Raw genomic sequence first — 17463 nt, forward strand, 5'->3', positions numbered from 1 at the left:
AATTAAAAAACGAATGACTGTAGATACTTGAAAATTTCACTGAATGTTTATATTAGAAATTTCTATACACGATAAAAATTTGAAAATAACTTGACTCTTTTTGAGTTGCTTACGGACATTGTCATTTTTCAATTTTTTTTTAATTTTTTTTTTCTATAAATATCAATAAAATTTTATTTGTTTGGTAAAAATGCGTGAAAATTTGTGTATAAAAAACTTTTGAGCTGTTTACGGACATTGTAAGTTTTAAATCAAAAAAAAATAATACCGTTTACCGTTATATGGATATCAAACGTTATGACCAAATTACTGTTTAACGTTATATGATATTAAACGTTATGATAAATTTAGCGTTTAACGTTATATGATATTAAACGTTATGATCGATTTAGCGTTTAACGTTATATATGATATTAATTAATGTTATGATCGATTTATATTTTATCGTTTAACGTTATAAAGAATTTAAACGTTTATAAAATGTTCCGTTTAACGTTTAAACGTTTTAAATATTAATTATTTATAACGTTTAAACTTTAAACTTTATGAAACACTAGTCTTGACTCTTGAAAAATCGTTTGTCGTTTACCGATATGTTATCCGTTATTCGTTTTAATCGTTTGTCGTTTACCGATATGTTATCCGTTATCGATTTCAATCGTTTTTTGAATCGTTTAACGTTTACTCGTAACGTTATGAAAACGTTTTGAAGCCCTGATTTAAACTATTATCTCATCGTAATATCGTGTATACTTTTTACTTAAATAATTTTTTACATAATAATATAACGTTTGACCATAATATCGATTGGATTTTTCTGGGATGTTTGTTCATGGATAATCTTCAAATATCATTAAAATATAATAAATCATCATGTATCATAATTTATAATAATATAACGATTGGGAAAAAATCAATCACAATTTATTGGTATAATATAAATTGTAGTATATGTATTGTAACTAATATTTTAATATTTTTAAATATGCATAGTAAATTGATCCGTTTCATTTTTATGGCTAATTTAAAATAATTGAAATTAAGAGTAAACTAAAAAAAATTAATAGACCATACAATATTATATTGTATACAATATCACATATATGTGATGTTTTTATTTACAATTTACTAAACAAATGTCTTGTCACCTCTAGTATTACGTTGAAATTATCAAATCGGTATGCGTATAAAATAAAATTACTGTATTTATTCAGGTGAACCACGCAATACTGCTATGATGGAAGTTCAAATTCCATTAACAGACATCTCGAAATGTAAAGAAGCGTATTCCGGTGGATACAATGTGATTGACGACCGAGTTCTATGCGCTGGATACCAGGAAGGAGGAAAAGACTCTTGTGGGGTATTTGACTTTTTGATGTGTACATATAAAAAAGGTATGTTCGTTTATTTATTTCCAATTGATCTTAGGATGATGCTGGAGGACCTTTAATGTGGTCAAAAGGTGACCAGTACTATTTAATGGGAATAGTTTCTTATGGATTTATATCGTGTGGTGAACTAAATCAACCGGGAGTATATACCAAAGTCACGTCATTCGTTGACTGGATCGTAGAGAAAATAAACAATAAGTGAGTTTTATAAATTGAAAGTACCAATTTTAAAATTGTCTATAAACTTGGTTTAAAGAAACTATCAAAATGTATCTACAGTCTATAGTGTGCGTTGACTCTACACGATTATACCATGTAGAATTTACTTGTGGACAGATATTTTACCTAATCTAGTACATAATATACTATATATTTTAGTATTAATTTAATTTATTTTATAACCACATGACATAATATATTGTATAAAAACAATAAAAATATATAATAATTTAGATTTAGATGAAAATAATGTCCAGATATTTATGTATTTGAGTGATAACATTTATTCATTGTTCAAAAATGAGTTTTATATTTAAGATTCAAATTAAATTATCTTGAGAATAGGAGGTTGTCAATTGCTTGTGATGGATAAAAACAATAATACCTAATATGTAATGACTAATGACGTGCCATAATATAATACATTAATTGTTTGGACTGTCTATTTTCAGAGCATCTCTTCTTGTACCGACAAACTTAAACGGGAAACTTTTCCTCGCGTTTTTTAGAAAAAAGTCCCCACTTAACAGTTTTTGTGTAATGAGAGTCGAGTGCTGATAGACTATTGCAATGTATTGTACTGTAATATTATATGCAATGTGTAATTATTATGAATCAGTATGACCGTCACCATTTCTAATAACACACCTCAGCTAACAAGCAATAATTATCTGCTGCTAAATATCTTTAAAAAAATTAAAATGATTAAACAATTTATTTGTTTTATTTATTTAGTTGTTTTTTTAGTGTTGAACCAAAACTGTTTGTCCCGTTTTTTTTCTATAAATATAATAATATTATGGTCAGTGGTCACCCTATCACAATTCACAACATAATAATATTTAAAAATAAAAAGTTGCACTACGTCACACATACGAAGACCAAGTATGCGGTGGCCAACGTCACACATAAAAAACAGGTTTCGGATTTTATAATATTATTTTATGAATGTGAGAATATTATTATCTTGATCACAACAACACCAACACGGCAAGGCAGTAACAGCAGAGGTGTTCTACAACTTTTTTTCACACATTTTTTAGAGTTTGAAGATTTTCTTTATATGAAATTATTAACAATTTTAACACTACCGATTTTAATTTAATAACCGTGAGAGACCATTGCAGTGGCATTATGACTTATTTTTATAAAGATAACCTTGTGGATATATTTTTATTTTTCGTTATAACACCGCCCTGTATACAGCAATTGTACAAAGAAAAATAACTTTTATAATGGGATAATCAAAAAATGAAGGACGAATACAGTAATTAAAATCAGGTTTGTAATGTCAAGTCCAAGGTGTTTATTATTCATACTAAGGACAATTTTCTCTTATACGATGATAATTTAACGTGAAATGTGAAAATAATCAGCATTTGATTGCCACTCATAATTTTTACCATCATAATATCAAACGTAAATGCGTAATATTCAATAATAATTATATGTATGTGCCTTTATTATTATTTGTTTTTTATAAAACCAGAAAAAATAAGAAGACTTATTTTCGATAGAGCATGAAGTACATAATATGAACACAATATATGTAAGAAAAACTAGCATATAATAATAAATAATAATAATAAATTGTATTTATATTATTTTAAGTAAAAATAAGTGTTAAAAAGCCATAGTTTTATCAGGAACAAAAAAAAACATTTCAGTTTTTAGAAAAATATTATAATATAAGTAGTAATTATTTTTTTACCAAAAAACACAATTTCAATTTGATTAGCTGCAAAAGTTATCATCGTATATATTATAGAATAATAATAATAAAAAAAATAGTTTTTTAATTTCCATTATTACTAAAAATTATAACTTAAGTTTTATTATTAGTAAATTAAACCACTGACTACTATGATAAACACATAAAAATTCTAACAAAAAACGAATAATTTAGTATTAACACAATATTTATTCGAAACAGCTGGTATTATGGCCGAACGTTGCAGACGAACTTTACAGATATACGTTAAATTTATTTTCTAGGTAGGTACCTGCAAAAAGAAGTTTCCCTTCGAAAATTATTTAAATATGTACCGATTTTGATTTAAACATTTTCATAGAACTATTATAAACTGAACATATACGATAACTTGATTGACTAGGTTTATAAATGAAACGATATAATGTTCACTTAGTAAGTACATGTCATGACGTAGTGCCTACACTTAACGATTTTCAATACCCATAATTACGCAGATTACTGATTAAGATAGATAATAATAGTATGAATTATCCATATATAGTTGAATTTAATATTTTATTACTTCATACACATTATATATAGGTAGGTACTATATTTCATTTCGCAACTAATTTATTCATCTCTAATTGTTTGTAATTGATTGGATATACATTAATATTGATACAGTTATTCCAACAATATAATCTTACAGATTTTATAATAATAATGTTATTCTTGATTATAATATATTACGTTTCAGAATCATAAATTACGGTGAACATAAACAAGGAAATGAGTACCGATCGTTTAGAGTGTGATTTTTCCTCATTTTATTTTGCTATATTTATATAGATTTATATTTTGTAGAGCTGAAAATTAAATACAAGGTTAATACTCTATAATATTGTATAATATGGTACTGCCAATAATTATTCTACTATAGTTAAAATAGTATTGGGTAGGTAAGGAGTAAGGACTGCTGTCAGATATATTTAATTTGGAAAGTTATAGGCACATCACATTTAAAAATAAAGTTTAAATGGTTTCAAGTGCAGCTCGATTTACTGTGGTAAATACCTATATGACTATGTGACGGTTTCTTTCATAATAAATTTAAAAAAAAATGTAACTTAAAATTAAAAACTATTTACAGATAATTGATTTCTCCAATGAGAATAGGTTACCTACTGTATACTTACTACCTACTGTAAAATAAAATGTTTCATGTTTAATATAATAATATGCTAATATTGGTTCCATCATACGCTATTAATTATAGTCATAGGCTCACAGCGAAATGTCTAAATAATTCAACCTCATAATGTTTTAATATATTTATATATAATATTTTATTTAATTTGTTACCTTCAGGGCTCTACAGGAGTACCAATATATAAAAATAAAAATAATATTGAAGTTGGTATTGACATACCATTATTAATATATCTGAGAATTTCGACGCGGATAACTTTGTGAAGATAACATTTATTAGGTGTTATGGCCACAGGTAATTTAATCATGTAATTATTTCTCCCCTCTCTAATTATTCATAATAATTGTAGTCAAATTAAAATTTCTAGTTTAACAACAAGAAAAATAGTATCACCCCTCCAAAATTTCAGTGTTCGGTACAAGGTGTTCACGTACACTGATTCGTCTATAGATGTTTAAAATAACGAGCTGTTGGTCCGTCTTAACATTTTTGATGGCGTTCTTCGAAGCAGTTATAAATGGTTATTCACATGATAGTTTGTAATAATTATATAATAATTCATTGATTTTGGCTTGTCTGGTTACTATCTATTGCCAACAGACTTGATGCCCATCGAGAAGTATACGAATACAAACGTCGACATAATCCACGGAGGAGATAAATCTACTCGGGTATCTTATATTCTTATTTATACTGTATTCTACTTAAATATGCATTGATATATTTCAATACAATAATAATTAAAGGCATCTTGTCTCTTCGAATGAATAACGAAAACGAATACCTTGTAAAAGTTTCTTTATTGTGGAATAATAGTTCAAACATACATTTAGAAAATGTAGTAAAATACCATATCAGATACCTAGGTAGTTAAATGTTAGTAAGCTTAACCTGTTCAGTAGATATTGAAGATATTAATTAATATTGATTTAGTATAAAAATTGAGTGAAAACGTATGCAGATGAAATTCCAAATTAGCATTATGTTTTATATTTTTAATTCTTATCTGTTTAAAAATGGAAAATGAACAATTAAAAGATTAATTTGAATTTAAGAGACGAATATATTGGTAGGTAGTATAGAAATATCATGAAATGTGAATTAATGAAATAAAAATAATCTATAAATAGTAAATTGATCAACACAATAAACAATAATATCACAGTTTTTTGATACGCACTATCCAATCAAATATTTCATCGCTTCGCCTTACCTTTACTCCAACTCGTAGTTATCTACTTATTAGGTGTTGGACAGTGGCGCCGAACTATATTTTAAAAGGGGGGGGGGGCAAGTAAAAAGTTATACGGACCACCATCTCCGTTTACGCTTGCTTTAGTGCTGCATATGTATACATTAATAGCTTATTACGAACATAATTCATAAGTAGTTTGCTGGGGCACCCACGGATCCCCACGACCCCACCCACTGAAAAAAAGGGGGGCGGTCGCCCCTCTTGGGTTATAGGTTCGGCGCCACTGGTGTTGGATAACATTATTATTTTAAAATTGATTATGGAGAAAAAATGTCCCAATCAAAAGTGGAGAATCATGACGTTGGCCGGTAGTTATACGGCGTTCATAATTTCATCATAAAAAAATAATATAGGTACTAATTTAATCAGAGGATTATTTCGAGTAAACTAAAGCATAATATAATATGGAGACGACTATTATAGTCGCGTACGTGATATCGTTTTTATAATTTTAATGACTATATAATACACGATATGCATATGTACAATGTTATCACTTAAATGTTTACAAATATAAAAATGCAATTAAATCATCAATCATTACATATTATCATTATGTATTAATGGATTTATACATAACTACAAAAGTAACATGTATATTATACCTATACATTATTATACTCTAATAAAATATTTAAGAATAACATTAAAAAAAAAACATTTTAACCACACCTGTAGAATGTTTTGTTACCGACAGTCCTTAGTCTGTAAAAATGGGAAGGAAGAGGTTTTTTTAAAAAAGTTTGTTGGTTAGTATTAAGTAATAAATGAACTCAATTTGTATTATATTTAAAATTACACTTCACTATTTTAATATTTTTATCAATTCGTTCTAAAAAAAATAATTGGGACTCAATTTGTATGCAGTCATGTATATAACAGTACTTTTTAATTGGGTTATAATATTCATACTTCATAATAGAAATAATTTTAATTTACAGTTTTAACATGAGGAAAGAACAATGTTTTATTTTCGTGACCCTCATGATCGGATTGATAACGACTCTGCCCTGTAACGGTGAGTATTTGTATAGTATTTGAAAATGTCAAGAAATATAAAATTGTGAAATATTTCATATTTCATAATTTAAAATTATATTTTACTAACAATCTATGTTTACCAAAACGTGGTATTAAGTAGCAATTGTTTTCTTTATTATTGCAAACATAATACAATTATATAATATATTATAATATTATATGTGACAAACATAATTTATTTTGTACCTATTACTTATTAGGAATATAGTTTACTTCAAGATGTTTACATGCTATAATTTATAAGGAATTAATATAAATTATAATGATTCATATAACAGAAAATATAATTAAAAGTTTGTTATTGATATATCAGATATACATAATACACATTATACTTTGTAATATCATAGAACAAATTATAAAAAAAGTCACCCACACCAATTATTGTAAAACCTTTGAAAAAAATAAATAAAACGATAAACTCCCAATGGCCATGATGCCAAAGGGCTCAATAAAAAAATAAACTATTTATAAAATCATAGTTGATAGAAACAAATAACAATTAACAAATAATACTTATTAGTTATTAATAGGTATCTAAATAATTAATATGATAATATTTAAAAGGAACATTGGTCACTTTTTTTGATTCTTGGTTAACAGTCGTTCGGTATTATAGTCTTTCTGATTATAACTAAATCGAAAACTTCAAAAACCTACCCTCCCCCCATCATGATTAGGTAATTTAATCGATATAATATAGAAGTTTAATTATTATCGAAAAATATTAATAATCTAATTTATATAATAAATAAGTTTTAACTAATAAAAACATAATATGATTTGAATCAAAAAAAGAAAATTTGCAAAAATTGTAAACCACGGACATTAATTATCCATCGATGAATTTGACATATAGTTAACTGAATAGTAATAACGTACCGACGAAAAATATGTAAAAAGGACGCCAGGTACAGGCTTCTATAGTTTAATACTCCAGAACACCGACCCTTCTTACTGCTGTTGATATTAGAGGGTTAAACATTCGAAAGATTATTTATTTTAGTCAACACATCTCTTTGGATCAACGACGTACAGTGGTTGTGCTATTTTTGTATGCTTTTTAACCCAATTGTATTGTTCTCGTGATGACAAATTAAATAAATATTCTATATTATGCAAATCGATATTATATTATATAATAATAAAAACATAATATTATAATACTGCACCTGAACTAAGTTTTCCCATATTTAATATGGCTCTCTATAAAGATTTTTGACCCTGGTTTAAATTCGAAATAAAATATTAAAAGGGTGTAGGGGAAGAAGTTGTACAATGTACATCTACTGAACCACGCTATGGTATTATATACGTTTATTTTATATTGAAGGATTAAAACTTAGAATGACTATAATGACTACACATATAATCAATAACCAAGGGTTAGTTTAAATGTTGTATTTATAATTGTATTATTAGCTGTCTAATTTTCAGATTCAACTGTACCAGTAGGTAAAATAAAGTTAACCGCTTCAAATTTAGAGTTTGCATCAACAAAACCAAAGGATAAAATTACTATAAAAGAAAAGAGTAACGTTACGTCATCTAAATTGACAGCACAAGTCACATGTGGCAAAAGAATGGCCCCAAATTTTCGGATACTTGGTGGAAGTGAATCACAATTAGGTAAGAATATGTTATAACCATAGATTTCAGCTAAACTGTTATGATTATATTTAGGTATCTCCTTTAATATAATATAAAATTATTTAGTACCAAATTTAATCTTTAATATAATCTTTGTATTTATTGAATAATAACGAGTTCTCAGGTGCTTGGCCATGGATGGTAGCCCTAGGATACAAAAATTCACAAAAAAAAAATGATTCTATTGAATGGCATTGTGGTGGTACATTAATTTCCAATAAACACATCTTAACTGCCTCCACATGTGTGGCCAACACTGGGCTAAACATATTGTAAGTAAATCAAATAAGTTCATAGTTGTAATTTCTGTCCATCCGTATTTTAAATTATAATTTGAGAATAAAATGTATTTGCCATATAACACTTGTGAAACACTGATAAGTAGGTAGGTACCTTTTTTAAAATTATTTTTAAATATTCTAACAGGACTGTGGCACGCTTAGGTGAGTTGGATTTGGATCCCATGGTCGATGACGGGGCATTACCATTAGATGTTCCGATCAAACGTATTATAAACCACGAGGGGTACGATTCAAAAAAAATCATCAATAACCTTGCAATACTGGTATTGAAAAATAGTATTACTTTTAATGGTGAGTTTAAAAATATCATCAGATAAAATGTTTGTATTTTGGGCTATTTCCTGTCAGTCATTACATCAGCGTTTCTCAACCTTTTTCCCTCACAGCACACTAATCCCAGCCCATATTTAGCCGTGGTACACTTGAGTACTTGACATTGTATTATACATATATGTATATATTCATTTTAATTTTAATATTAGGTTAGGAAAATTCATGTAAAATGCATAATTTAATGCATTTTACATTGCGACTTTATAAAAATCTAGTCCTAGTGAGAAATTTCCCTTCATTATAAGTTTCCGTGGACGAATTGTAGCAAGCACTCGCTCATGTCGTCGTCCAAGCACTGGTGCAATTATTGGGAGTGTTTGGTGTGCATTTCAGAGAGGCTCCTGGTTTTGAGGAGACCCCGTGATCTCATATACCATGATACTCATTATTACATAATTTGTAATATACGCATATTATATTATATTTTAATACAATAACAATAAATATTAATAAATATTAATATTAATAATACTACTCAATATTCTTGAGTTTAGAGAATTCGAATTACGAGTGCCTATGCGAGAAATCTGTCTAAAATTAGGTATATACCTATAAGTTATAACTAATAATTATGAACTATGAAATGTTATTATATAGAAAAAAATATTTTTTAGAGTTATAATAAGGTATGGCTGTTTTTTATTTTTATTATCTATTAGGTAAGGGCCCCAACCTAGAAATGTTCACATAGGCCACTTATTATCAAGTTGCGCCACTGCTTCAAAGTTCTATTCATAACTATTTATTAAGAATTCAAGATAATCCTCGATAAGAGAGTCCATTATTCATAATCATAACATTTCGCAGTACACCTATGGAGGCCTCACAGCACATCAATGTATGGCGGCACACCAGTTGGGAAAGTGGGAAACTCTTCATTAGATAATATAACCATGGTTAAGGTCTATTATGTCATTGAAGATTCATTTGTCTCTACATTATTATTATAATAAATGTCATAAAATTATTTTATTATACATAAACGCATCAAATAAAATACTAAATAGTTTATGAAAATGCATTCAAAATTAAAATAAATCTTCTCCTTAGTATTTATAGACTATTATATAGGTATTATGTATTAAATATTAATTTATTTTTGAAGAATTGATCCAACCGATTTGCTTACCAACATTACTGGATATGAACAATGTGGAAAAATCAAAAAATATACCATTTGTTATCGGCTGGGGAAGTATCAATGCTGTACCTCAAAAAAGTAATTAAAGTATTATATACTTTCCATAGAATTACATAGAAATAATTTACAGTCAAATATATGTAGGTATTTAACATTTATTAAATCACAGTTGGTATCAATACCTAGTAAATAGTATCCAGGCATTTATTTCTTTTAAATAATTCATCAACTTAATAAAAAAACATATAATATGTATGTCTTTAATTAATGTACCTACCTAGTTTTTTTTATTTAGAAAACATATTATATTGTGTAGAGAACATTATACTATTTTGAAGATATATATATTCCGAAAAAATAGTTAATTTACTGTTATCAATAAATTATATTTATTGATTCACTATAAATTAATGATAATTAAAGGCGGTTAACAAATATAGCAATTACTGTATAATAAAGTTTAGGAAGTAAACTCATTATATTTTATTATACATTCGGTCGCGGCTACAATATACCCATATGCGCTGAATTAAATGGTTACGTAAAGCTTGTAAAAATAAATATTACTATTATTTAGATGAGAAGAATTCAACGTCCTTGATGGAAGTTCAAATTCCTATATCGAATATAACAGAATGTAAACAGATATATTCAAATTATAAAAGCGTGATCGATGACAGGGTGTTATGTGCTGGATATCCAGAAGGAGGAAAAGACTCTTGTCGGGTATAAAGTTTATTTTATTTTAGCTTTGTTAATTAATTTTAGAAAAAGTGTTAAATATTATGTTTTTATACCAATTTGTTTTAGGGTGATTCCGGAGGTCCTTTAATGTGGTCAAAGAGAAATCAATTTTATTTGATTGGCGTTGTTTCTTATGGTTTTCACGAATGTGGTGATCCAGGTCATCCGGGCGTGTACACCAAAGTAACTTCCTATATGGATTGGATTTTAAATAGAATAAACAACTAATGCAATCTTGTTATTTTAATATTAGCAGTCATTTGCAATAGAGCTAAATGATATTTTATTCTGTTATTTGATTAATGGAAACAATAACTGTATTTATGTATTTTATTTAATACTAAATTATTTGTTTACCCATAGTAGGTATGTTAATACCTAATTAGTTATTACCTATAAACTTTCATAATTCTTATTTCATTGCCCAAATATGTCTTGATTAGTATAATGAGTAATAAAGTACATTAAATTGTCAAATTCCATAAAAATAAAACATTCACATCGGATTGTTGTATCTTTTACAGTTACAAATATCTTCATTTGTCGTAACTATGAAAACATGTGTTTTTATACATAATATTTTTAATTAAAATAATTAAATTGTATACAATTTAAATGTAACCTGTGTATATAGTTACATAAACATAAAATGTTGAGTTAAACAATATGATTGTATAAAATATATATTTAATATATAAATACTGAATACTATAATATACCTTGCATATATTATCATATCGATATAACCTCTTTAGATAATTGAAGGGGTCAGTGGATAAAAGTGTTAACTGACATTTTTTTCAAAAATGCATTTTATTGCATGAATAAAGGTGTTATAATGTTATAAACATTATATCACTATTTGAAAAGTTTTAATTTAGTAGTTACCAATAATAGTTATGGTTACCTACGTGTTATAAGAAGAATTAATCATTAGTTGTAGTGGATAAACGTGTTAGTGTATGTTAACTTGAACAATTTCAAAAATGTTAGTTAACACCTTTATCCACTGACCCCTTCAATTATAATATATATACAGGGTGATTCACCAAACATGCTCACCCCTTATTATCCACTAAATAATTGCAGTAAAAAAGGGGGTTCTTGCAATAAACGGGTTTCAAAACCGACATAAGTGTAGGCACAACAGTAAGATAAGTGGCACTTAAAAAAAGCAAATCCGTTTCATCAAGACGTCTTAGCAGAACAAATACAAAATATGCATTGAGTAGTGTATTGTTCTCCGCAATGAACCGATTTAGAGTATGATGGGTTTACCACTGAAACAATAATAAACGTATATAGAAACAGATATCGATATTTGCAATGGTATCAGGTCTTAAATTCTTGTCTTCGATAATTGCCAGTACTAAACCATAATTTTAAAGAATGTAGCTATAGATTGGTATACATTTTTCGATGTAATTTATTATAATACTTATAATAATTCTACTTATCGTTCATTTCGATGTTTGGGTCTTGAGGTAATATAAAACAATATTATAATAACTGTCCAAATGTTCTGTAGGTACCTACCAATACTCTATATAATATGCGTTACGGCGTGATGCGTTATGTGATTTCTAGGAAAATGTCTTAAATCATACCGAAAAAAAAACCAAGGACTTCGTGTGCATAATAAAACAATGTTCTGTTTGACATAATAATAATATGACATGAAGCAATGAACATTGTATTGCAAAAGGAGGATATTGAAAAAATCCAATCGACCACTTCTCCGACAGTACTATAAGCTAGGCAAACCGGTCTGTTCACAGAGATCGGAATAGCTTATACGTTTCGATTGCAATAATGGTACAGCATAATATTGCCTATTTGTTTATGTACATATGTATATATAACCGTAAGTCATTCGTGCTTCTGTGATTCGCATAAAGTACATACCTGTGATCTATCATCGTTTGTGTGTGCGTTTTCTCGTTCTTGACATGTCGTCGAAACGCGCAGTCATATTATGGTGTTCCCTGATTTTCGCGTTCTCCGCCGATTCGCAGTCCTGGGACCGGAAGGACGGTGAGATTGATGATCCAGAATTAACACGCAATGCTTATGGTTTTATTTCAACCGTTTATCTATGCAGATGAGTTGTGCAAAGTGATCACCAAGACCAACGACGATTACACGTGTAAGCCAATTGACCAATGTCCGGTGGTTCTTCGTGCGGCCGAAGACCGCGCGGCTTATCCAAAGATTTGCAGGTTCCACGGACGGACTCCGATCGTGTGCTGTCCAACTTCTCGGGAAAGTCTACGTAGAAATTCCACTGAAAGTGAGTGAAACATAATCATTATTATTATTTATTGCTACCGGCATTAGCATTTGAATCTGAGTACCGACTCCCGTAATTCACGACTTGGTCGATTTCGTGTAGTGTGTAGAGAATACTATTCGTTGACTACTAAAGGCGGTGGAACTATCGATTCTGGCGGTTGTCGACCGAAAAAGATTGTCAGCGAAAATCTTCTTACCATCGTCGGCGGAACTGAGGCCGAAGAAATGGAATTTCCTCACATGGCAAGTATATCTTTGAATTTATTCAAAATAAAAATCAAACCAAAAAAATAGAATAATATACTAAAATACTCGATTGTCATGATAAAAATGTGGTTATCTCGTTACGATTAAAATGTATGTATATGGCCAAGTCACACTCGGGATTCTATAATCATTAATGATTTCAATGTTTGTGGTAGGTAAATGGTAGGTCAAATGATTTTGTCAAGGGGGGATATGGCTGATTTTTTAACATGCACTATTCTGTTACTAAAAATGTAATTTATGGTTATTTAGGTTATTTTAGGATTTGGAGAAAACATCAATAAAGTTGAATGGTCATGTGGTGGATCATTGATTAGCGATCGTTATGTGCTTTCAGCAGCACACTGTTCCGAAATTGGAAAAAAGTAAGTATTATTACTGCATAACGTGTAGGAACCTCTATATTGTAAGAAATCATTAAAAGGGTTAATGACTAAAAAAAGAAGGAATTTGTTGTTTTTTCCATTAAGTGAAAATCAAATTTTTTAAACGTTGGTTTATAATTTACTACCTACTAGGTATATATTTAATATTTATATTATTTTTTTTATCCAATATACATATTATTGATATATTTTAAAACGAATGTTAACTATACAATGGTTACTCTTACTTCAGAAGCCCAGTTAAATGGGCCTTACTGGGTGACAACGATTTGGGTTCCAACAGAGGTGCTGCAGACCCTCAGGTTCGCGAAATCGTCCAGCGGATCTTGCATCCAAGTTATAAACCTCCGTCGATGTACAACGACATCGGTCTGTACCGGCTAAGCACACCGGTTAAATTCAATCGATTTGTCTTTCCGGCTTGCATAAACACCGAAGTTCAATTAACCGCTAAACAAGCAATCGCCATTGGTTGGGGAAGAACTAGTTCAGGTTTTTATGTATTTTTTACGGCTTTAAGAATATTATGTAAAATGTTTTAAGTAATTTCTAATTAATTGTCGATACCTACATGGCTACATATCATATTCAACCAAAAAAATGAAAGTAGGCATAAATAGTATATAGTAAAATATATTATGGACGATGTGTTAAATTAGATTACGGATCTATAGTAATATGTTTGTGGTCCATCCAAATAAAAATTTTAGTTACCTATTTAACATTTAGAAAACAAAATTAATTTATAATATGTCAAAAATAATATTACCTGTAAGCTGTAGATAATCGGTATACAATATAACTATATTTTGAATACGTTTAAATTAATTTTACTTAAATATCTATGATTAAAGGTACTTTCAGTTTTAACTATTAATTATAGTGCGGTTTCTACTAATCAACTTTTTTTATTAGTATGACAATATAACACTGTATTATGAATTGTTATAATATTAAAGCAACTTTTTATTTTACATTTTGCACTTTTTGGATTTAAATTTAAATTTAGTTGTTTACCAGATGTTAGAAGTCATATTACTGCATTACATGATTGGCTTCATACACGTGTTAAAACTTTTTATTGATTTATAGACTAAAGGTAATTTGTTTTAATTTCAGCTGGTCTAACGAGTAATATTTTAATGAAAGTATCATTAGATTTGGTGGAACAGAATGAATGTAATCGCAGTTATTCGTCTTCCCCGAGTCCAAATTTGAAATTTGGAATAAATCCAAACAACCAAATTTGTGCCGGACAACTAGAAGGTGGCAAAGACACCTGTCAAGTACGCAAATAAAATTTAAATAATCAGGAATATCTACGTGATCTTCTGTAAATACTAAATATATCTTAGGAACAATTTTAATAAATCTAGGTAAGTGATTTTTAATTAAATTAAACTCAAAAAAGGTGGGTAAGTGGGTGTCGCTCTGCTGCACATTAGGTTACAACTTACAAGTGGATCACTGTAATGGATGGTGTTAAATTTGAATTCAATGATATAATATTATCATTGTAATATTTTATGAGAAAAACGATTCTGATCGAAGATGGTCAATCAGCCTATGATATTATTGTGAATAAAGTAATTTATATATAACCTATTTACGTGGAACCTTGTTTTAAATGTTCAATCCTTAGCTATAAAATATGAACATTTTATACATTTTTAACTGCAGAATCATTTTTTAATTTTTAATTTCATAAATGTTGTCAATAATCGAACATTAAATGCTTATAAAAAAATCGTGCCTATGTATTTTTAATTTTTTTAAACTGCTATTTTATCAGGCGCCTTGTATTAAATTTTTATCCTACAAATAAGATTTTATTGACAATTATAAAAAAAAAAAAAAAACTATTTAATATAATTGGTTTTATAAATATTGCACGTTTCTAGGGTGATTCTGGTGGACCATTACAGATTGTTCATCCCGAATTTGAGTGCATGTACACGCAAGTGGGTATTACTTCGTTCGGAAAACTGTGTGGTGAACCAAACGCACCCGGCGTCTACACGAGGGTGTCCAATTACGTGTCTTGGATCGATGGAGTCGTTTGGAAGTCGTCTCCATGAATATTGCAATACCACGACACAACAAAAATAATTGTACTATGTGTCTGTCTTATACCTAGCGAATATATTGAGTGGAAAATGAAGTGTTCATAGGAACTTACAAAATATGTATATTACCTAGGTATATATTATTATACACACATCTACCCATAATACGTTATACAACTACCCTAAGTAGTAGTTAAAAATGTATAAGTATATTATAGTATATTACCACCTACCAAATGTTATTGTAATAAAATGTATTAATAAAAATGGTTTTTAAATAATAATGTATGAACACAAAAATAAAACTTAGTGCAGTATAGATATTAGAATTTTATAGCATCTGAGCAAGGCTGGGCAAGTCAATGATTTTTTTTTAAATCAGTTAAGTTAAGTTAAGTTAAGTTAATATGCACCAATAACAAAAAGTTAATTTAACTATTGGTTAACTCAGTTAAATTAAAATTTAATAACACTTTTTGTTAACTTTTTATTGAGTTGAAAAAAGTTAATTTGTGTATACAACACTAGCGTACTTAATTTTTTTCCAACCCAAAAATAAATTATAGACTATAGTGTTTATACTTTTACAGTATTTCCATATAAGTTAGATTCGGATGATATAAATTTTTAATTTCAAACAATATAATTTAAATATTTTTAAGGTAAATATTTTTTGAAATAGACTGAAATAGTGAACTATAGCTGTAAAATTAAAAACAAAATAAATTAACTTAACTTACTTCTAAAAATGAAAAATTAACTCGTTATTTTACGTTCATTAAAGAAGAAATTTAGTAAGTTAACAGTTAAGTTAATGGAAAGCCAAAAGTAACTAGGTAGTTAAGTTAAAAAGTTAAAACTAAATTAATTTTTTAACTTAACTTTAACTTTTTAACTCGTTAATGGCCAGTCTTGCATTTGAGTACCTAATTACTGAGTGCCTCAATTTTCGCCTGATAAGGGTGTATAATATATTAATATGAAGGTATAAGCCACATGACATAGAGGAACGTGTAAGGTATTATGTAAAAATCGATTTGTAAAAGTTAAATATTATAAAACTAAAAACTATTTTACAGGTTATATTTCAATTTTCAGGTACTTACTATTTTCCTACATTTTTTCGCTTGTCAAAACAAGAATAACTTACTTGACGTTATCATGCTGAAAATAAAATAGGATAAATTGAATTCAAAATTTATAAAATCAGTTTTAGATTTCTTGAATGCTAGCAAATAATTTTCTTTGCGAACAATATGTCAATATGTATTATTAGATAGGTACCTATCACAATGTCAATAGTTGTAGTATCTCAGTATACCTATTCAATCAATTTCAATTAACACCTACCTATCATCGAATAAATATATTTCTTTTTTTATTCTTCTAGTATTTAGAAATGTTTAATCTATTGAATATAGTAAGTACCAGTATAAATATATTAGATCTCTGTGGACTGTTAAAACT

The 17463-nt window shown here is 28.1% G+C and overlaps 2 protein-coding genes across 4 annotated transcripts in view; both read left to right on the top strand.

Moving 5' to 3' along the window:
- Positions 1-11601, top strand: part of LOC100166365 (venom protease) — a 16803-nt gene extending 5202 nt beyond the window's left edge. For both annotated transcript variants that reach the window (XM_001944280.5, XM_029490744.1), the window contains exons 2-10: positions 1215-1363; positions 1432-1592; positions 6716-6792; positions 8253-8444; positions 8590-8737; positions 8892-9058; positions 10206-10319; positions 10819-10967; positions 11052-11601. In XM_001944280.5, the coding sequence (XP_001944315.2) occupies positions 1235-1363; positions 1432-1592; positions 6716-6792; positions 8253-8444; positions 8590-8737; positions 8892-9058; positions 10206-10319; positions 10819-10967; positions 11052-11213 (1299 nt within the window). In that variant the 5' untranslated portion in view covers positions 1215-1234 and the 3' untranslated portion in view covers positions 11214-11601. The remainder of the gene's footprint in view (positions 1-1214; positions 1364-1431; positions 1593-6715; positions 6793-8252; positions 8445-8589; positions 8738-8891; positions 9059-10205; positions 10320-10818; positions 10968-11051) is intronic.
- Positions 11602-11679: 78 nt separating this feature from the next.
- LOC100569915 (serine protease snake-like) lies at positions 11680-16276 on the top strand. Of its 2 annotated transcripts, XM_016807772.2 has the most exons (8): positions 11680-12800; positions 12884-13019; positions 13087-13275; positions 13378-13520; positions 13797-13909; positions 14163-14422; positions 15050-15216; positions 15832-16276. In XM_016807772.2, exons 1-8 carry the CDS (start codon positions 12798-12800, stop codon positions 16006-16008), a joined length of 1188 nt encoding a protein of 395 aa, XP_016663261.1. In that variant the 5' UTR covers positions 11680-12797; the 3' UTR covers positions 16009-16276. The 2 variants fall into 2 exon arrangements, with proteins under 2 accessions (XP_016663261.1, XP_003247331.1); XM_003247283.4 differs by having other exon boundaries at positions 11680-13019; positions 15832-16275.
- The last annotated feature ends 1187 nt before the right edge of the window (positions 16277-17463 follow it).

This window comes from Acyrthosiphon pisum, chromosome A2, assembly GCF_005508785.2.
Source record: "Acyrthosiphon pisum isolate AL4f chromosome A2, pea_aphid_22Mar2018_4r6ur, whole genome shotgun sequence".
Taxonomy (NCBI): domain Eukaryota; kingdom Metazoa; phylum Arthropoda; class Insecta; order Hemiptera; family Aphididae; genus Acyrthosiphon; species Acyrthosiphon pisum.